This window comes from Phalacrocorax aristotelis, chromosome 5 (genome assembly GCF_949628215.1).
Source record: "Phalacrocorax aristotelis chromosome 5, bGulAri2.1, whole genome shotgun sequence".
NCBI lineage: Eukaryota > Metazoa > Chordata > Aves > Suliformes > Phalacrocoracidae > Phalacrocorax > Phalacrocorax aristotelis.
This window is the reverse complement of record NC_134280.1, coordinates 42,626,186-42,648,233: the sequence shown is the minus strand read 5'-3', so window position 1 is coordinate 42,648,233 and position 22,048 is coordinate 42,626,186. Positions and strand designations below refer to the sequence as shown.

The window sequence follows — 22,048 nt, the reverse complement described above, 5'->3', positions numbered from 1 at the left end:
CCCCCTGCACCCAGGACTGGCCTTTGCTGCCAGGAGACCCATCAGGCCCAGGCAAGAGCTCCCCGGGGAGCTGTGGTGCTGCTCTGCCGCCAAAGCCCAGCTGGGACAGGGCTCCATCAGCACCCCGGGCTTGGGGAGGGAGAGGAGCCTGGAGAAGATCCCATGGGGCCGCCCACCCGAGGGACAGGAGCATATGTGGGGTGCAGTCTGGTGGTGATGGGCTGCAGCAGTGGGCAGGGGCAGACCCTGGGGTTTTGGTCCAAAGTTATACTCCCCATTTTACAAGAGAACAGATCACTAGAGCTACTGGCAAGTATATGGCAGGTTTTATATAGGAAAGGAATGAACTAAATGCACAATTTTCACATTCAAGATATACAAATTACATAGAAAAAAACAGTTTCTAGAAAGGAAACTTGTCTTAATTTATGATGCAACCCAACTGCCACAGAAGTCAATGAAAGCCTGAGTCCTTTATAAACTTTTTAACAGAAAACCACAAATATTTCCACATGTAAGCAAGTATCACTGCTATTGGTAGTGCTATATCCCCGAGGATCGTGTAATGCACAGCATAAAGTTAGGTAATGTGAAGCAGCAAGAAAAGAGTAGTAGCCTTTCTGATAATGCCTCATCACTGTTTTGCCTGTAAAACTGTTCAATTTTCAGCTACAAAGACAAGCAGAGCAGCAGCTCCAGTAAACGACACATGCCTGTGCTGGCCTCCTCAGTCAGTAAGTTGCACCTCAATCAGCCACATCCTTAAGTAGAAAGACTTCAAAACTAGAAGTTTTCATTAGAAACACGGAACAAACAAGTCTTGTCTTCACCATCTTGAACCAACATGTACAGCATACACGGACTGGAACATGCTGTTGTGCACAGAGGTGGGCCTGCACACAGTCACTGGTTTCTAGCCAGGCAGCAGACGGCTGTATTTCCTCTCGTCAAGGTGACTCACCTGGGGAGTGTTCTGCTTCAGCAGAAATTATCTCTCCATCTACCTAACTACTTACCAGGAGACCTCATGTGGCACCCATGTAAGCACCCATATATTATGCCTGACAGCCCTCAGACTAGCTGCAAGTCATGGTAAAGTGTATGGACTATGATAGCCATTGCCAGCAAAAGGAAAATACCTAAACCTTCAAAAATCAAACATCTCAGGAGATTGTTCCTAGACACTGGGGATGAAGATGGATACAATGCTTTGCAAAGTAAGTAAGTGCCATTTGTAGTGGTTTCCCTTCAGTTGGTAATGCATCCAGTTATACCACACAAAATGCCACAAGATTCAGCTGCTATTTCAGACAGAAAGCAAAAAGAGCAACCTCACCATAGCAAGCATCACAATAGTTAAAGCTGGCCAGCAATCTCTTCTCCATTTCAAAATGCAAACATCTGCAAACAGATGTTTGAAGAAATTAAATGAATTGCAATGCTCCAAGTACACAAAACAAGCAAGGATTAGACATGAGGCTTTTGGAAACACTTTCTAGATGAACTAAGTCTCTCCCGTGCAGGGTTGTAAAGTTGAGCTTCTGCATTGCTGCACGGTTCCAGGTAGAGCAGGAAGAAATGCACGCTGTTCATGTAGAGTCTGGGATGTGGGTGCATGGTTGGACCAAAGGCTGTCTTTCCTCTGGAGCATGATGCTGAAATACACTATATTCTGGCATGCCGGCACTACAGACCTCAGCAGGTCTGACAGACAGACCGTGCAAGTAATGAGCTAGATCTGGCTACTACATGTAGGAAAGGGAAGGGAGATTGATTCATTAAGTCAAGCAATTAGTGGCTAAAGGAAACTCATGAACAGGTCCCTTTGAGTTGAAACTGAAAAGCAAAGTGATCTTAGCAGCAGCACTCTTGGAATTAGGAGTGTGTTATAACAGCAGCTGACAAGGACTAATTGCTGCCATTGAACATCAGGGGAGATGAGGAAAAAGGAGAGCTTGGGTAACATGGGAGTCCTGCCAGGAGATAAACAGTCATCTTAATGTTTTACCATCATCTTGCAACAAGCAAAAAGGGCTGTTCTATAAAAAAAAAAAAACCCACAGAAAAAATCCTAGTAAGTCCTGCTGAGACTTTGACACTCTGGTGGATCAGTTACCGTTTGCTTGGTGGTTACTGCCAGCTCAGAGAAATTATTCTTGATGAATCAGTACCTGTGTGAGCAAAAGAAAAATTTTAGAGTAGAGCTCCTAGCCCATCCCAGCATTTTGCTTTCATCCTCATGACATCAGCTCAGAAAATTGGATATCTTGTGCAATACTGAGGATTGAGGAGCTCTGTGTGGCACCCATCCAGAACGTGCTGTCTTAGCAGAATAGCAGAGATATTACTTGTCAGGAGGTGAAAGCAAATGAAACACCTGCATGGAAAGTACCTGGAACAGCCAATCCAGCATCTCGTATTGAAGATGGTCAGTGCAGATACAAGCACTCCCTTTCAGATGAGATCTGCTTCCTGTGAGACACTAACCTCTCTGTTCACACCATGATGTTAGTACTGCGGACTGCCAAGGCTCAGCTTCAGAGTCAGGACAGCTCAAACGCAAAACAGTTTGATTACAACCAGGACACCACCTAGGTAGTTTACCAGGCACAAACTGGAAAGGGACTCCATTTTTTTAAGGCACTTATTATATATAATGAGAGGCTGTTTCCACCAGTTCCATCATAAATAAGTACCTTCTTTCCCAGGCTAGCTAACCATAATTCATTAATTTCTTTCTACAGATTATATTGTTAAGACTTGCAGTTCCTCTTGTCACTGCTTTGAACACTCTCCAGCCATTCCGTTGTCTTCCTTGAAACTTAGTGCTAACACTGGATGCTGTACCCAACAGAGGATTCTTTGCACTATAAACAGCAGGAGGATTACTTTGTACTTCTCAGAGACAACAAAACACTAGCTATTTAATATTCCGTTTCAGACACTTTTCTGCAGAACTACTGTCTCACCAGATTTCCCCCCATTTTGTGCCTGTGTAGCCAGTAATTCCCAGGTAACTCTCAAATTTGCATTTGTTCTTACTGAATTGCCACCTATTTTTCCGCCAAACTGCAGCTACCTTTGATCTGAGCCGGCACTGTTTTGTGTGGGGACAGACTGGATGACCTCCAGACTTCCATTATTCTACAGCTTATTCTCTAGGTGACTTGGAGTTTCCTGCATCCAAGAAAACGCCCAGTAACTGGTGACCCATGTCAATTTTATTAGGTGGTTGCAAGCCATTTATAACTAAAGTGAACTTCAGGATAAGTGAATATGAAGTTATCCCTAAAAACAAAAGAAATGATGAGACAACTGATTCAAGAACGTTTGGCACAGGTATAAACTATCTTGCAGAAAAACCCACTATGGGAGAAGGAGCCAGGCTCTAATGTTCAGGCTAATCAAGTTGTTCCAGATTATCCTTGACAACAGCTACACTTCTTAACTTGCTGTTTTTAAAGAAGACAAAGAGTTCTCTGTGTCCCTCTGCATTTTGCCTGGCTTTTACATCCCACTGGTACCTGTGGCTCCACCCCAGTTCTTCTGCAGAACTTGATGAAAAAGGACACAAGGCTCATGACCAGACACTGAACTGCAGCTCTGGAGACTTTGGGCCAACTCTTCACTCTGCAGTTTAATCATATAGGACATATGAAGGCTATAGCGATCTGCCATAATACCGCACTTTGACAGTAAGAAGATAAACCTTATTCCTACCCACAATTCTGTCTTTTCTGTTTGGTTTGTATGTTCTTCAGAGTTAAAATGAACCAACTGTAAAGGATCCAGCACAGCAGCTCCTAATTTTCCAGAGGACCTCCAGCACAAAGACAACTAAAATAACTTTGGGTTGTTCACAGTTTTTCAAAGGCAAGGGAGCAAAATTAGATATTTTAAACCACACCAAAACTTCTTAGAAACGCCAGATGGAAAATTATATTTTCAGAAAAAACCACAATGACGAAGAGAATTTAGCTCTTATTTCTTTTCCAATATTAGACAACATCAATATAAGCATCAATAATTAATACTAACCCTTCTTCCAGACACACACCAATTTAACATCAGATGCTGAAAACTTATTCAAGTCAGAGAATGGATTTAAAGAGGGCTTACCCTGCTCAAGTAGCTGCTCTCAGGTTTCAGCTGCATTCATTTGATTTTGCTGGAAATCTCTTTCAGCAGGCCTTTCAAATCAGAGAGCTTAAGAAATAATAAAAAAAAAAAGAAGCTATGTTTAAAGTCAGTCTAACTCATTCTAACAGATGATCGCAGCTTGGGATGAAGGGAAATGAAGAGAACATAACAAGCAAGCAGTAGTAAAGACCTTAAAATACCCTAGAACATACATACCCTAGAAAATACATTACCTCTTCAGCAACAACAGGCATAAAAACCCCTTATCTGAACTCCTGCCTCCCTGACCACCCTGCGAATGCCAGCCACTAATTCAAAAGCAATAACCAACTCCTTTTTGTATTCAGCAGTCACACCATAGTGGCAAATGAAGCAGCATTAATAGTGCTTTTCACAGGAAAGCAATGCTAATAAGTAATATGAGTAACAAGTAATTGCCTCTTCAAATATTATACCAAATGCAACAGTGCTTGAAAGGACACTCCCAATTACACTTTTCATCAACACAATTAATGCAGTGAGTCCTCATGCATATGTATTTCACCTAGTTCACAAGCAGGCATCACGACAGCTCCGAGCTCCCATTTACACTCCATCTTTTTGTGCTCCTTCAAAGCAGAGATTGCAGATCAGTGGAGTTTTGTGGAGCATTCATTCTGACACATGGAGCTGCCTTCAAACCCTCCCTGTGCCATAACTGGAGTCCATTATTCCTCGGGACAGCCGCATCAACTCTAAAGAAAAGTTTACCCCATGGTCAAGGCTCATGCCTAGGACTCAGTTAAATCCTCAGACTTGTTTTTAGGACATCGCGGCAAGTGAAAGCCAGTGAGAAATCCCTGAAGTGCCTTGCTCTCAAGGGCACCACTCCTAAACCCTGGCCTCAGTACATTTCTGTCATTAAAGCTGGAGGGATGAATAGAAAAAACAAGCTTGCTGTAAGGTATTCTCTCACAGAATATGAGGTACACTTTTCAGCAGAGAATTAAAGTTATGGTATTTCCTTTCAGTGTTAAGAGGAGCATCACTGGACACACACTTGGTCGCTCACCATTTCCATCTCAGTCTTGAAAGCAAGCTATTATTTTGTAATCTACATTATTTGACAGCAATCAAAAGCAGCATTTTTAAGTATACGTGGGCCTTTTCACCTTTGGACTTGTAAAAACTCTGTTCTTCACACCAAAGCAACTCCCCACTTCAGAGGAAAAATACATAAGTCAATCAAGCTCTCAAAAAAATACCCATTATGAAGGTCTTTTCAGTATCACAATCATAAAAAGTATACTTGTCTGACAATTCTGATAATGATGGGCTCTCTAGTAGCTTGGTAGCATTATATTACTTCAGCACAGGATGTTTCTGTGAATTGGATGAGAATTGGTCATTTTAATCATAACTAAAGGTCTTCCTACCCTGCAATATGTATGTGTTGCTGTACGCTTCTATGGGAGAACTTATCTTGGGCCGCATATCTCCGGGACACAGGGCTCTACCCACCCTGGGGACAGTGATGCACAGACATCAATATGATGGATACAAAATGTCCGTTTATTTAGCTGCGTCACACGCTTATATAGCTCTTGCACTTCCCGTTCCTGCCACTCCTATGGGGAGGAGTCTATCTTTCCGTCACATCCCGTGATCTTCCGGTCGCCGATCCCTGTCTATTCCCCTACATGTATGGAGCATCCTTTCTTTACCTAGCAGGTGTTGCCTGTGCTATCTGAAGCACCCCCAGACTTTCCACAATATATCTGAACTGCCACTTTGTTTTATAAGCAGGAGGTTAAACAAACAAAAAGGTAGGATTTATTACGTCATGCCTTCAGCTCTAGAGGCTAAACTTGACAGAACACGTGTTTGAGAAGGGGATACTCTAAAGTGTGTAATGCCCTTTCTTTCCATCAGTGTTCTATGGGCCTGTTACACAGCAAAATACTGCAGTTTTATAAGACAGACATTATTTTTACTTCTATTCCATCCAATAAGGAATACTGAGAAACACTTCTTCAGTGCTAAGTGAGTGTCTCTCTACTTCATCTTCCAGCACAATATGAAGCTACATATGGAATCAAAGGTGCAAAGGAGCACATTTAAAAAGCCCAATTAAAGAGGGGTCCTGGTGACAGTTACAAAGACTGCATGTGACTCTTGGTGATGCTCATTTTCTTTATGGACCGCTACCTGCTTCACCAGTCAGAGGTACATCCCCCAGAGAAGTCTGAAACACAAGTACCTTTGCATCCAGTTGTCTAAATCGATGCACCATCCTGAAAACAAAAACGACAGAAGACTGAGTTGGGTAAGAGAGAAGCCTTAGCTATCCCGCTTCCCCTCTTTGCAAAACTGTGCAGACCTGCTTTGCAGAAGTCTGTCTGGAGCTAAGAGATCTAGTCCTCATCTTTGGCCAAAGAACGGAGCTAAGGCAATTAGAATCTGAAGTTGCCAGAAGATTGCCCTCTTTGCACATAGTCAGAGGCTGGTTACAAAACAGATGGTCTGCAGACGCCCCTGCTGGGGAACACCAGCCTTTCATCCTTCCAAGATGGCAGGGCTGCAGGTGGCTTGCCATTGTTGTTTTTATAAGTATATTAACTAACATATGAATTACTGTTAGTGCTGCACTATTCCGTTTTCCTTGTCAAGACTCCTCTGCTTCCAGTATAAAAGCTATTTTTTTGCATTTGTTTGGCTTCTTATCCGATGCTGAGTGCCTCTGGGTAGTTTTAGCAAGCACTTGTGAACAGCAACATCTACAGAGGCAGAGGGGCATGGAGGAGTCTGGTCTTTCCTACTCATTCTTATCAGCTCTTCCCTTACATAATTAAATGTAAGTTTAATTATGTAAATGTAAGTGGTGTTTTCACTCTGAAAACACCAAGACAGATCCCAAAGATTAAGTGTCATGATCTGGCAGTCAAAGAAGAGTAGTCCAAGTCACCAACCTTCAAATACCATCATTCCAAATATTGTCTTCCCTTCTTCAGAGGTTTTTCCTACTCGTGTTATTAAGTACAGACCTCCATATAGACTGATACCACGGCAATGCCTGATATCCCAGGTCTAACAGTAAATATTCTCTGCTAACTGCATACTATTACAAAACTAGTCAGCTATCGCACTGCTTTCCATGATGAGACCTCAAAACACTATAGGAAGACAACATTTTCTCCTCTGGTGGTAAAATAGAAAGACTCAAGTACAGGAAGGTGAAATCATTTGAGAAATACTGTGATGGACATTTGGAGCAACTATGTTCAATACATCTACCCAGCCACTGTGTGCATAATATGCCATTATAATCCTTGCAATATTGCCATTAGCATTTTACCAGCCCAATCAATTATTTCTAAAGGCAGTCTGCAGCAGCTGACAAAAAAAAAAGCCATCATTTTACTTAAAAAGCAAAGGCGCATTTATGCTGAGTTTATTTATCTTCTCATTCATTTGTAAACATTTAGAGCTGCAGAAAACCTGCCTTCACTAAAAATATTCAACAAGTTAAGAGAATGAAGACAAAGAAGGGCAGACATACTCTTCTGATGAATCATTTGCTTTGGTATTGATTTTGACAAGGTAATTTTCCTTCATGACAGCTTCCCATGCCAGAATTTCATTGTCCTCATTTTTTGAGCCTGGAAAATGTATGTGAAGAAAAACAACAACACTAGATTCAGTTCATTTGTCTTTCCAATGCTAAGATGCAAAAAGGCTGGGTTAGTGCTCACATACAGAGGCTAATGATTGCCTCCTCTGCACCCAGAGCATTCACAGCCCCACTTCCCACGTGTGACACAGCTCTGATAAACATGACATAAATGCATTTTACTGTATGCCCCTGGCAACCAGAGTTGGTTAAAAAAAACAAAACAAAATATGAACAAAAAACCCAACAAGCTCCAAGTGTCTTCCTGGAATTTTTCTGAGTCCTGGTTAACGCTAGTGCTTTGTGAAATTGCAGCTGCTTCAAAAGACATGGGACATTCCAGAAAGTTCCTATCTGGGTTTAAGCTTTCCATTTGCTCCGACATTATCCCATATTGGATCTTTAAGAGTAACACGTCTTAAGAACCGTGTTGTACGACTTAGCACTGAACTAAAGCATTTCGAAATGATGAAGCATCATCTTCTCTAACAAGCACCTCATGTTGATGCTGTACATTAGAGTGACACAGAGCAAACTACTTTGAGACATCAAAGTACTCCAGGATAATACTTCTGCATTTCTGCATTTTATCCTGTTCCCACAGGACAACACAAACCACATAGGTTTTAATTAATTAATTAATTAAATAAACCACAAAGGTTAGCCAAGACAAAAGAAGCCCATAGCTGGCAAATGACTGAAGTCCCATTTCCTCCACTCAGTGCTCCACTGACCTCACACAGGCTCCCTTGTTCTCCTAGATATGAACAGGCATTTAAGGACCCAAATCCCAACCATTTCCATAAGAGTTAAGTGGAACAGCCAGGATTTTGCAATAGTCAATACATTAGTATACTTTCTCCGTGCAGTTCTCAGTTCCTATCACTAGCTCAACCACAATGATATTCTGTCTCTAATTAATTCTTTAATTTCCTTTTAGAACTGCAGCATCAGCTGTGCATCACTTGGGCAGAAATGTCTTCAACCAGAAACAACCTCTCCAGCAAGGATACCAAACAGTGATTTGGACAGCCAGAATGATTTAGTCAGTGCTAGGGAATTTTATATCCCAAAGCAGGCATCTTTCTCCTAAACTAATAAGAAATCCAGCCTGTGCTGCAGGGCAGCAGTCAGGTTGCTGATGGATGAGAATAAGTCTGTCAATTAGCTCAATTTATCCTCTCTCATCTGCTTCTGAATGGCACTTAAAAAATGAGAAAACACTCCATTTGTTGGGGGAAGAAAAAAATCTTGTTAAAAACAATTTGTATCTGTGCCTTCTGACAGAGTAAATAAGGGGGAAATAGCTACAGGACTGAATCAGCCACTTCTTCATTTTTGAGGCAGGTCACCCATTTGACCATGTCCAGAGCGCCAGGAGACTCTGCTTTCTCTTTCAGTCACTCACCAGAAGGCATAAGAGCCTCTGAAGACAATTGTCTTGTCTGCTAGGCAGACCAGCCTGCTAGGCTGCCCTAGCAGCCACTAGCTGTATTAGTTGGGAGACTGTAATGGAAGGACAAAAAGAAATGCAATTCCAGAAGGTAAAGCGGCAAGCAGAGACTAAGACCACCTCTTGAACGGTTTACCTAAACGTTCAGAGCGTGCAAGATCAGGGATCTCTGCCACCTGGGAGCAGTGCAGGAAGGATGCACTATCAGATGCTAATGACAAATGGGATTGTTTACATTTTTCATGCAGACCATGAAGATGAATTTCAGCTGCTGCAGGCTCTGGGTGAATTTATTCAGTGCTCTAATACAAAAAAAAAAAAAAAAAAAAAAAAAAAAAAAAGAGAGAGAGAGAGAGAGAGAAATCCCTTTCAAAGCTAGGAAGCAGCATAGGCAGCCCTAAACTGATAGGATTAATTTGAAGACTTAATCAATTTACATACATGAGGTATGCTTCAAAATTGTCTTGGACAGGAAAGCACCAGATAACTCTGCACAGTACTCAAGCAAAGCAGGTCTCATGGTAGAACACAAAAGCTCTCTAACCAGACCAAAACCAAAGCTATTGAAAGGTTGGGATCACAATGATGCTCAATTGGAATTTTAGCATAGGGAGTTAATATAATTCCCCATATCTCAGAGAATGTGCACCTTGAGTACTGAAGGAAGATTATGGCTGAGAAGCAGCCAGGGGCTTTGATTTGAATCTGATCGAAGAGATTTCCAGCAGTGGTTTTGCATTTGATGGAGAATAAGAATGAGCTGCTCCTCATTTCCCAGTACAACCACCTCCTCCAAGGTCCACGTTGCCCTTGAAAATTTCCCAAAACACTGACTGGTTTAAGCACACCACACCATGGAAGAGTTGCAATGCACCTGCCACATATCTGGCCTGTAGGCAATAAGGAATAATCCTACTCACAACAAATAGATGGCTCTTTACTTTCTTTCTTACAGCAGCATTTGAAACATTTCCTCATCACCATGAATATGTAGGCAAAGATGACAAAAGGGAAGGGGATAGTCAAGCGACTGCAATATTCCTGCACCAAGAAGTAACGCTGGAATTTCCACACCTGGTCATTGTTCTCTTGTACTGATCCAACAGTGTAACTAACAGGCAAAGAAAGAGAAAAATACATACAGCATTAGTTATTCACCAGAGAACTCCATCTCAGAGCCAAGTAACACAGCATTTGTCTTTATTATACCAGGGCACATTTTTGTAAAGTCATCCCGGAGCTGGTAATTTTTACTGATTAGTGAGTTTGTCCTCTGTTTTAGAGAGAAATACGAAAATGGGACAGTAGGAAAAAAAAAAACCCCAAACTAAAGTTATGAATAAACTGGAAAAACTAGGAACAGGGAGAAAATATTCCACATACTTTCACTACCTTAGCTCTAGGCAATTTTCTTCCTGCCTACACACATAAGAACGAGATGCTTCTTTGCAAGATACTGTGTCTCATTAATTCATCAGCTAATGTCTTTCTAAGCAAACAAAAAAATTCTCACAAACAAACCACCTAAAAATAGAACATTTACAAAAACTGAAAATTTCCTGACATTTTTAGTGGAAGCATTAAGAATGGTCCAGGCATGGATCAAACCTACTGTACTAAGCACTGTACAAACCCAGCAAAGCAACAACCATGAGAGCAAACAGCTCACGCTGCCAGGCTTTTCATTGCTGACATTAAAAGGTAGATGGATGTTTCCAAAATGTTGGTCATGAGATCCTAACTGACCCTTATACAAGATAAGCTAAAACCTTCAGCTGGTGGAAATTATCTATTGTTTTAGAAGATAAATACAATCCTGAATTTCAGAAGTATCTAAAATGTAATATTCATCATTTTCAGCTAATGAGTATTGGATGCAAAGAAAAAGTTGGATTCTCTGTTTTTAAAATTAATATATCATTGTAAATAGAACATATAGAGATACTGATTGGACTGGTGTCTAATAGACATCAGCATTATTAAAGATTGACAAATACTACATACACAGCTCTAGGGTAGAGCTGGCTTACTTTCCTTTATTAATGTGGATAGCTTTCACCCTTTCTAGGGAGCATAAGCATTGTCTTCTGCCCCCAGGTCCTGTGCAGGTTAGTAAAACACACATACAGTCAATAGATACGCTGCTCCAGTCCTAGCTGCCTTGCCAAAAGTCACATTTCTGATTGTCTTTGGAGCCCAGGTCAGCCTGGGAAGAAAGGTTTAGAGCAGAAGGGAGAGCAGATCCCAAAGCTAATACATCTTATCTCAGGCCAGGAAAAATTGGCACTGGCATTCAGAAGGAAGATCCTCGTAAGGCAAACAGAGAGTCCTTAACAGTTCCTGTAAGTACTCTTATTGCCAAAGCAAATTCCTGCCCAGCCTGTCACTGCCAAAGTACCATCAAAACATGCAAAAATGAATATAGCGGACCTCGAGAATGATGCTAAGAGGTTGTAATTATTTCTGTCAGGCTGCATGGGAGTGTAAAGCACAAAAGAAGCAGGGTTGGGGAGAAGAAAAAGGCCACAGCACTGATCCAACTGTATTCACAAGTCAGAAGTGAGACAGAAGGGGCACACACTCCCGAAGTCTGTTATGAAGGACTTCGCATTTTTAACTCAACTCTGTGTCAAAGCTTGCAGTGTAAACACCAGAGGTTTCTGGAAGAATCTGAGGAAACTTTTCCCTGAGGACCAGTTATGGTTTGATTTTGCTGGTGCCAATACAGTCAATATATATTTGATAATGTGCACAACAGGAACAGCTTGTATTTGGCAAATCAGTGCTTGCTATGTGATACAGTCAGCAGTTACCAGCACCACATTTCAGGTGTCTGATCCATCTGCATGGTGTAACACCTCACAAGATGCCAGAATAGGCCTCCTGACTGGTACACTCACAGACAGACAAATTACAATACAAAAACAGAGGCGCCGGCGTTTTTCAAGACAAAGTTGGTTTGTATGCCCCAAAGAGATGTGGCCCATTGCCTGTGGTATCAGACAGAATGATAAACAGCATGTCCACCAGAGCAGTAACACACACATCATCATCACACAGCAGTTCTGGTTAATAAAACCATAGTGTCATAAAAAGACTCTGATAACAACCCATTTATTCAATCTATCAAGGCCAGTTGGGCAGCAACTCAAACTCGGTAAAGCACTGACCCAGCTATCACCCCCTCTGTGAACCACAGGGGTTTGTACTAAGCCTACTGTGCAAAGGTTGTTTAGAGAAGCAGTAAAAGGACAGGCAGCAATCCATCCCCAGGACATCGTACCAGTTTTGATCAGATTGCTGTGAGAAACACTGAATAACCTTGCCTTTGTTCATCTTCCCATACCACACCCTAAACATGAGAGGTCTGTTTCAAGCTGGGAACCCTGTCCAAAATGCTCCCAGCAATTCCTCTGCAAAAGACACAGGCAGAGTCCAAGGCCTGGCTTCATGCTGTTTTCCACGACTTCATTCTCTTTCTCAGAGAGACATTGATACAGACATCACAAGCAAGAGTTTTCTCCTTTATTACGTACCCAAACATGGCCACCAGCAGGTTCACAAGAAGAATGTTAGTTGAGAGCATATAAATGCAGACAAGGGGAATGGTAATCCACTCTGGGAAGCGGGGTTGGTTGTTGGCATCCAGCTCCACACACAAGGGCTTGGATTCGTTCCCAGAAAAGGTGCAGCGGTCAAAGTTGTAGGTGGTACCTCAGAGGGTGAGAGCAGAGAGCAACCAGTGAGCCCTCTTCCCCTCTTTCTGTTGGGTCCAGCCCCAGGTACAGCCTCTGGCCACAATATGTCTGGCCTTCTCCTTCCCCGCCTGCCCATCAGACATAAAACCTTGCCTTGTTGCTTCTTGGAAGAAAGGAGTTAACACAGGACTGGACAACCACTGAAAGGACAGAGCCTTCCACCCACCCAGGACAGCTTCCCACAGAAGATAGCTACCATCAACATCATCAGGGTACTGGCCAAACATAGCCAGGTATGGCTCGTAGATGACGGATCGAAATATCCACTCCCAGCGGTGCTCATTCTTCCTCAGGATGCCTTGTCTGGCCACACCAAAGGCCACCATCCACACAGCAAAGAGGAAGAGGAAGAAGAAGACATCTATCATCTGAAAAAGGACAACAAGTAAACACATCAGTGCCCCTCTGTGTGCCTGTTGCAAGCCACACAAGGTTTTTTTTTCTCCCTGATTTGATATTAGGGTGGAGAACAAACATTAGAAAAGCCTACACAGTCAGCACCATTTTAATGCAACTTTTCAGATAGTTGCTCCATAAATGTATGGCCACCAACACACATATGCAAATAATTGACCATTCCCACTCAGGGAACTTCAAAAATGCTTACAGAACCATAAAACCAAGACACATTTCAGAATATAGGATATCCTGTTGGCATCACACAGGCTGCACCCACAAGAGTGAGATCCACATACAAAGACTATTTATACAGCAGGTGCAGCTGCAGACCCTGCAGCCAAGTGTCAGGTGAAAGCAGCCACCACTTCTGAAAATGCCACTCTGGATGGCTTCAAAGCAGCATTTATAGTCCAGACACTGGCTAACAGTTTCATTAATTTCTGGCTTGTAACAACATACAGATAACTGAAGACTGATAATATCCCAGCTGAGCTTTCCCATTTGTTGCAGACCCATCTCCACCAAGATCTGCCCTTCCACTAGCCCCAGGCATCTTTATTATTAGACTTACTCAAAAACTTGTCCCTTCTGAAGAAGGTCAAATAAAAGAAAAATGTACAGGAAACAATCCTGTGGTGTTGCTTCCATATCATAAGGCACTCTAGGACCAGGTAATCTCTAAACTTCAGCTTTGCAGCTGTGGTACAAGGCAAAACAAAGGCTTTCTGGGTAAGCTGCAGACCACGCTATTACTCCCATTTGTTACCACACAGATGGTTTTTAAATTCCATATATGCCAATCCTTTGCTATGGCACAAGATAACCCAACCACTGCAGAAATGCAGAAAGACAGCGAAAAGCTCTCCTAAAGACATCTAACAACACTCACTTCACATGCCCTTTGATTCCCATTCCCCAAATGCTCTCCATGTTGAGTACACTTCAAATCTTTTTTCTTTGGAGTCTATGTGTGTGAGCATGCAGAGGTAGCCCTGGAGGGAAGATCAGCTCCAGGTGATGTGCACAGATTCAAGCAGACATACTCCAGCTCTCCAGTGTTCCTCATTCCCACACCTACAGCAAGCCACATCTGTATTATATGGAACTCCACTCTCTTCCTGTTATCTTTCCTACTCTCCTAACAACATTCCCTCTAGCTACAAAGGACAGAATCAGCCAGGCTACTCCACGAGAGGCTCCTCATGGAGCCTCCTTCTCCAGTTACTTGTGTGATGGATGCAGTGGAACACAAAAATCCTCCTTCTATACCATTTATTATCATTGTCTTTTCTGGGGAATGTTCACATGAGCAACAAGAGTGATGGAAAATACCACTGAAACATTTGAGACGCGTAAGACAAGAGCTACTGGGAAGCAATCTTCTGTTCTTCAGCCTGATCTTTATTCTGTCCCTGCACAGAGGGAGAAAAAAGGGCCCTGCTCTTAATTAGGTCCTATTTAAATCTTAATTAATCCTGTTTAGCATGTTTAAGAGAAGGAGAAAACTTGCTGCCATCATCAGAACCATGGTGATTTTCACTCTTAAGGGAAAAAAAAAAAAAAGGTGTCACATCATTTATTTAGACTCTCTTGAATAGCTGCCAGAATCTTACCATCCTCTGCAGCATAATAATTTTGGGTCCTAGATTCCTGCTTACTGTGAAAATATGGATCAGCCTCAGAGTAAAAACTATGTAGTCCAAACAGAAAATTACTCTCCCAGAATACCAAGAGCTTTCATCAGATGAGTGAAGCCTGATGGAGACAGTAAAAGAAAATTAAGAGAAGCATTGGGTAAAGCATGTAGAAGTCAGGTGAAAATATACTGAAACACTGAAATGGGGAGTGGACAGTGAGTAACTGGAAAACAGTGCATAGCTATCCAGGGCCCCATGTCCTCTCCCACCCACTCCCACCTGATGACAGACGGTAGAACTGGTTAATGCACACCTTGTTTACACCCTTCCAATCTTACCTACATCAGCTCTAAAACTATTAACAGCAAAGAAATCTTGTACCTTTAGATACTCCCACAGCCCTCCAAAAAAATAACCATTCTGCAACAAGAACTAAGTTACATCTGACTGAACAACTACACTGTAAAATGTGCTTCCATAATTTCTTTGTCATGGTTGTTAACTCACCCATTCATGTAAAACAGTTTATGTGAGCTAATGACATTCTGTTAGATTGCTGTAGGTACATACAATTACAGTCTCCTTAAATACAACACGCTAAAGCTCAGAGAGTCCAGATTACCACCCTAAATAGTCAGCAACAGGGGCCAGGGAAAATCCCAAAGAACTTCTGACTCTGAGATATCAGCCACCTTACCCTGCAAGTTTTTCTGATATGCTCTATATAGCCAGTTTCTTGTCATTAAACCTAAGCCCATTTCAAACATCATCATCTAAAACACGCTCATGACAGACAACCTAAGCATTAAGGGCTGTCTTGCTGGCCCATAAAGATCTGAGTTCAGGAAAGCCACCTTTGATTTCAGGGATAGACTCAACTTCCATTAAACAAAAAAGAGAAAATATTGCATGCAGATGTTCTCCCAATCACTTCATTTTATTTATTGATTTGATTTTAAAGATTTAGTGTCAAGATTTGGCTTCATAAAGAACAGAGGGTTTCACATGTCATTTCCCAAAATCTCGTTACCCATTGTAGTCAAAACCCAGAAAGGAAGCAAAGCCATAACATGGCCACAAGAAAAGATACTGCTTACCTGAACACAATCCCTGCTATGAAGTAGAAGATTGCTAGTGTATCCATAACATTCCACGGATCTGAGAAATACTTACTGCCATTCATGTACCACTGGAAAGGAAAAAAAGCAGAAAGTAACCACCACACATGCTTTTGATCAAAGATGCAGATTTAATTTATTCTTTTAAGTACCTGGCTCTCTATTTCTGAATTGTAAGTCTAGTGAGAATCTCTGCCCATTCCCAGACTGACTGGTACTGCACCCTGGATCCAGAGTTTGCGCAAGAACCAACTTCTGGATACAAGTCATTAGGACGAGTAACTTAACCGGGAGAAACCTCCACCAGGCCTGAAGAAATAGACCAAGTCCCTAATAATGGTTTTAATTTTAATTGAAATAACCAAAGCCTAGTAGAGTATTGATCAGTGAATCTCAGTCATATGCAAGGAAGACAGTTCTGCTCTCAGTACTTTTATGGGAACTGAGATTGAGGGGAGTTTTTTTCTAATTGCAGAAGGAGCTGTGAGTAGAGCACCCCACTTTGCTATTCCATTTGCACAACTGTTGCATCTTCTTCACATGATGATATGTGTCACATGATGGACAGATGCAGCACTACCAAGGTGTCAGGCTAAAGATATTACCAGATACTATTTCAGCATCTTGGGATCCACACACACCTTTCTTACTACTTAAGGTACCAAAGGTTGAGCACTGAGTGGGGACAGCGTGTCTTGACACCAGTGACATTGGATTGTTTCTGTTTAAATCACACATAAGTTGTCTTGCAATACCTGAGAGCGAAGTGGTGTTTTATGTGAACAACTAGATGCATAGGGTCCAAATGTCTTTCACAAAGCAATAAGCATATCACTGCAGTACAGCTGTATTAAATGCAGCAGGTTTAAGCCTGATGCTTCCTCTATTAAAGGCACAGTTGCGGATGAAGGAAAGGAAACAGGTTTTGGTCTAAAGCAGGAAGTGAGAAAAGAGAGGCAGCCGCATGCAAACAGGTGAGAACAACCAAGATTGCAGTGCAGTTCAGTCTTTCAAATATCAAGTAGTTCCCACGGCTAAAGCTTAATATGCACAGAGGTTCTGTCCAGATTCCTTCTCTGAGAAAAAGGGGGGTTTCCTGCACACCCCACAAGTCTACCCACTCACCAGGCTGGAGGCTACATCCATGTGGCTAAGAAGATAGCAGGAAAAAGACATCTCCAATTTCGCTATGGCCATGACAGCTCTAAATGGGATATCAGAAAGTAGCTCCAGCTAGTTGAAAATCTCTAGGACCATCAGAAGTGAAAACGGGCCTGAGCCAGTGCCTTATGGTTCAGATACGGTTCAGTTCTCCTGGATGGTGAAACAATCTGCTTTAAATTTGGAACAATTTCCAGTAGCTGTCACCTCCACAGACACACCATTCTAATCAGAGGGCTGATTTCTCCCCAAAACTAGTTATCTGACTACAGCAGCTACAGCAGGACCCCAGGCAATGTTACTTTTACTTTTCCTTTGATCTGAAAACAAAATCTGAAACATTACTCCTTTTTTTTTATACATATATTAGGGACACAGATATTATTTTGATTACAGAGTTAGACCAATGGACGCCCAACTTATCTCAGGGAAGCCAGGGAGAAAGTTTCCTGAGAAGCCTAGAGGACTGGGACATTGCTCTGTGTTTTGCTCCTTAGCAAAATAGGTTTGAAGCCAGGACACTGGCTTAAGATAACTTTAAATCTTCTATGAAGTTTCTGTTTTAGCTGCCTCCACTCCCACAATCAAACTGGGACAGTCTAGCCACCAGCTATTAATAGGAGTGCTGTGATCTGATGTTTTTCTACCTGCTCAGGGTAGTGAGAAATAGTGACACTGGTAGGAAAAATAAAGGTTTCTATGACTAAGGCTTTCCCCAGGACTTTTGCTGGGTACACACGGGAAATGTAAGAACAGGTCCAGAGACACCAGAACCTAAATCAGCAGAAACAAACGCTCCATTAGTGTTTTCATTGCAACAGCGTCTTTTACTTTTCCCCCATTTTCCACAGCAAGTACAGTTGCCTTAAAGAAGGTACCACCTTGACTATTAGAAAGGAAAAAGACCACACAGCAAGTTATGCAGAGTAACATCAGCACTTGGCCATGTCATTAGAGCTCATGCAAGAAATGTTGCTGCAGGGTAGTCTGATCCAGCAGATCACCCACAAACCCTCATGTGGAGACTAAAGCCTTACAGGACACCCAGAAAGCAGCACTGCACTGAAACCACACACCCATTTCTCTTCTGATTTCCCTAGCATCTTCCCACTATTCTGAACACTGGTAGACACCAGCTTGCCCAAAAACCAACATATTTTATATGTCCCCTTAGATATGAAGTGAGAAGAATATCAACTATGCGGCTGGCTATAAAGGCAGTCCTGCACGCTCTTCCCACACCACGCCAGCACAAGAATGCAGGCAGTCCAAAGCTGGTCCTTGGGACTATGTGAAACTAGCAAAAAACGGTATTTATGATTAAAAGATAAACAGAAATACATAATATGTTGCTTATTGGTTAAAAAACAAAAAGGGGGTGGGATGTGGAGAAGAGAGGCAGGAATCACTTGATCTAGAGATATACATCCAGATAAATGTGCTAAATCTAACCTGATCTCAACTGCTTTGGCAATCCAAGCCAAGCATTCCTGAGAAATATCTCCACTGGCATCAGTTTATCCACACAGCCTCAAAGTCAGTACACACTCCTGTCAGTGCATGGACACTGCAGCTATTGGGGTATAAATAGGAATTAAATATTGGGGGAAAAAAGTAAAAAATACCCATTGTGCCTTGGGTTGCCTGAACATATCTACCAAGATGTGATTCTCCTGTAACTTAGAAGCAGCCCACACTGCCTTATGCAACTAGGAGGGGAAGAACCACAAGGCTTTTAATCTAGCACTAAACATTTTTGGTTTGCAAGCGCTGCCTACTTGTCTCACTTCATCACAAAGCAGAATGAAGACCAGCACGTAAAGGATTATCTCCAGGATGGTAGGTTCCTTCTGGAAATCCATAAGCAACACGTAGGCGAAGAGCAACAGGAAAGCAATGTAGAAGATGACATTCCAGGAGAAGACCACAAAGGGGGAGGTGAAGAAAGACACATAATACAAGATGAGTTTCTTGCTCTTCTCCACAGGCTTTTTCCTGAGGAATTAAGAGAAGGAAAAGGGATCAAAGCACAGCTTTTATGCCTGGAAATATTTGTGCTATTTGTCAAAGTGAAAATTAGAGAGGTGCAAAGCCTAGCGGAGGACATTACTTTAAACGCAATGCCCTTCTGCATCCACTAACTTCAGGCACACAAGTAAATTAGCACATCTTAACTCCAGATCGGAGTGAGGATGGGATCTGTCAAAAGCTCATTCAGCCATTAAATATCTTCATTTGAGAGCGATTGAACACTGGAACAGGTTCCCAGAGCAGCTATGGAACCCCCATCCTTGGAGGTACTCAAAACCCAACTGGACAGTCATCACAGAATCACAGGTTGGAAGGGACCTCAGGGATCATCCAGTCCAACCTTTCTAGGAAAAGCACAGTCTAGACAAGATGGCCCAGCACCCTGTCCAGACAACTCTTAAAGGTGTCCAATGTGGCCGAGTCAACCACTTCCCTGGGGAGATTATTCCAATGGGTGACCGTCCTCACTGTGAAAAATTTCCCCCTCGTGTCCAATCAGAATCTCTCCAAGAGCAACTTGTGTCCATTCCCCCTTGTCCTCTCCATGTGACTCCTTGTAAAAAGGGAGTCTCCATCTTCTTTGTAGCTGCCCCTGAAGTACTGGTACATGGTGATGAGATCCCCTCTAAGCCTCCTTTTCTCAAGGCTGAACAAACCCAGCTCTCCCAGCCTATCCTCGTATGGCAGGCTTCCCAGTCCTTTGATCATCTTGGTGGCCCCTCTCTGGACCCTTTCCAGCCTGTCCACATCCTTTTTGTACAGTGGGGACCAGAAATGTACGCAGTACTCCAGGTGTGGCCTGACAAGCTCTGAGTAGAGAGGGATAATGACTTCTTTATCTCTGCAGGTGATGCCCTTTTTGATGCAACCCAGTATCCTGTTGCCCTTCCTGGCCACAGCAGCACACTGTTCCCTCGTGTTGAACTTCGTGTCCACCAGGACCCCCAGATCCCTTTCCACAGAGCTGCTCTCCAGCCAGGTGGATCCCAGTCTGTGCTGCACTCCCGGATTATGTTTTCCCAGGTGCAAGACCTTGCACTTCTCCTTGTTGAACTTCATAAGGTTCTTGTTGGCCCACTCTTCCAGCCTATCCAGATCTTCCTGCAAAGCAGCTCTCCCTTCTGGAGTGTCTACTTCCCCACTCAATTTGGTGTCATCCGCAAAATTCATCAGGCTACACTTGATGCCGTTATCCAGATCATTTATAAAGATGTTGAATAACGTCGGGCCCAATATTGATTCCTGGGGGACCCCACCTGTGACAGGTTGCCACTTGGAAAAGGAGCTATTTACCACCACCCTTTGGGTGCGGCCTGTTAGCCAATTCCCCACCCACTGCACAGACCACTTGTCTAGGCCATAACACATTAATTTCTCCAGGAGGAGATTGTGGGGACTGTATCAAAGGCTTTGGAGAAGTCCAGGTAGACAATGTCCACTGCCCACCCCATGTCAGCCAGGCAAGTCACTTTGTCATAGAAGGCCACCGGGTTTGTCAAGCATGATCTGCCCTTAGTGAAGCCATGTTGGCTTTTCCCAATCACATGCTTCATTCAACTTGTGATGGCCCCCAGGAAGATTCGTTCCATAACTTTCCCAGGGATTGCAGTAAGGCTGATGGGCCTATAGTTACCCAGATCCTCCCTTGAGCCCTTCTCGTAGATAGGGGTAACATTTGCCTTCCTCCAGTCCTCTGGGACATCCCCCATTCTCCACAACTTCTCGAAGATTATGGAGAGTGGCCTTGCAATGAGACAGCTGGCTGACATCAACACCCTTGGGTGATGGCATCAGGGCCCATAGATTTGTAGGGGTCAAGGTCCTGTAATAATTCATGTACTAACTCATCCTTCACTGATGGTGGGTCGGTGTTTGGATCAACCAGGAATTTCATTCCCAAAGCACAGGACCTGGCAGTGCTGGTAAAGACAGAAGTGAAGAAAGTGTTGAGGATCTCTGCCTTTTCAGCATTGTTGGTGAAAAGGGCAATCTGCTCTAACCGACCCTGCTTTGAGAGCAGGGTTGGACTGGATGATCTCCAGAGGTTCTTTCTAGCCTGAATTGCTCTATGGTACTGTGACTAATTGACTAGCTATACTTCTGCTAATGAGAAGCCAGCTGATTACCTGAACGAGATGAAACCACAGCCTATTAAAGGGAAAAAGAACAGACAGAGTATAATCTTCCAATTCTTAGTATCTCTTGAAATCTCTCCATACCACTGCTTGGAAAGGAAATTCTGCAGGGAAGAAGAACATATCCTCATTTGTTCTAGCAGCAGCAAAATAATCTAGGAATGCTATTAGAGAACATTTGATTTAGAAAAAAATAAAACACACCACTTCGAGATTTCAATCAAAATAACTGGGATTCCTGTTTCAACAATACAGAAAGCTTTCTGGATCTGTAACACTGTGCTGGTTCCTTAGTCCAGCCATTCTCCATTCTACATGACAAGGACTTCAAAGTGAGGCTGAGCAGGACTTGACCTGATTTATAAGGCACTTGATGCTGGGCAATACATCCACCCTGTGCATACAAGGGAGTTGTGCCAAGGGAGAAGCCACTTCAGGCAGTCTTTATCATCTGGTTCATTATGATTTACAGCTCTAAACCAAGTCTTTCCCTCCTGACTTAGCATTTGCAGGCAAATCAGCCACCTCCTGTTTCAAGAAGAAGAGCCACACACCCTGCCCCCCACC

At 42.8% G+C, this 22,048-nt stretch overlaps 1 protein-coding gene across 1 annotated transcript in view; it reads right to left on the bottom strand.

Moving 5' to 3' along the window:
- Positions 1-307: 307 nt before the first annotated feature.
- TRPM8 (transient receptor potential cation channel subfamily M member 8) overlaps positions 308-22,048 on the bottom strand; it is a 47,774-nt gene continuing 26,033 nt past the window's right edge. The window contains exons 15-25 of the mRNA XM_075094140.1: positions 21,473-21,585; positions 19,094-19,310; positions 16,134-16,225; positions 15,013-15,154; positions 13,197-13,368; positions 12,779-12,956; positions 10,163-10,353; positions 7,679-7,778; positions 6,380-6,413; positions 4,120-4,206; positions 308-2,171 (exon numbers count right to left, since the gene is read on the bottom strand). Coding sequence (XP_074950241.1) covers positions 4,156-4,206; positions 6,380-6,413; positions 7,679-7,778; positions 10,163-10,353; positions 12,779-12,956; positions 13,197-13,368; positions 15,013-15,154; positions 16,134-16,225; positions 19,094-19,310; positions 21,473-21,585 — 1,290 coding nt within the window. The 3' untranslated portion in view covers positions 308-2,171; positions 4,120-4,155. The remainder of the gene's footprint in view (positions 2,172-4,119; positions 4,207-6,379; positions 6,414-7,678; positions 7,779-10,162; positions 10,354-12,778; positions 12,957-13,196; positions 13,369-15,012; positions 15,155-16,133; positions 16,226-19,093; positions 19,311-21,472; positions 21,586-22,048) is intronic.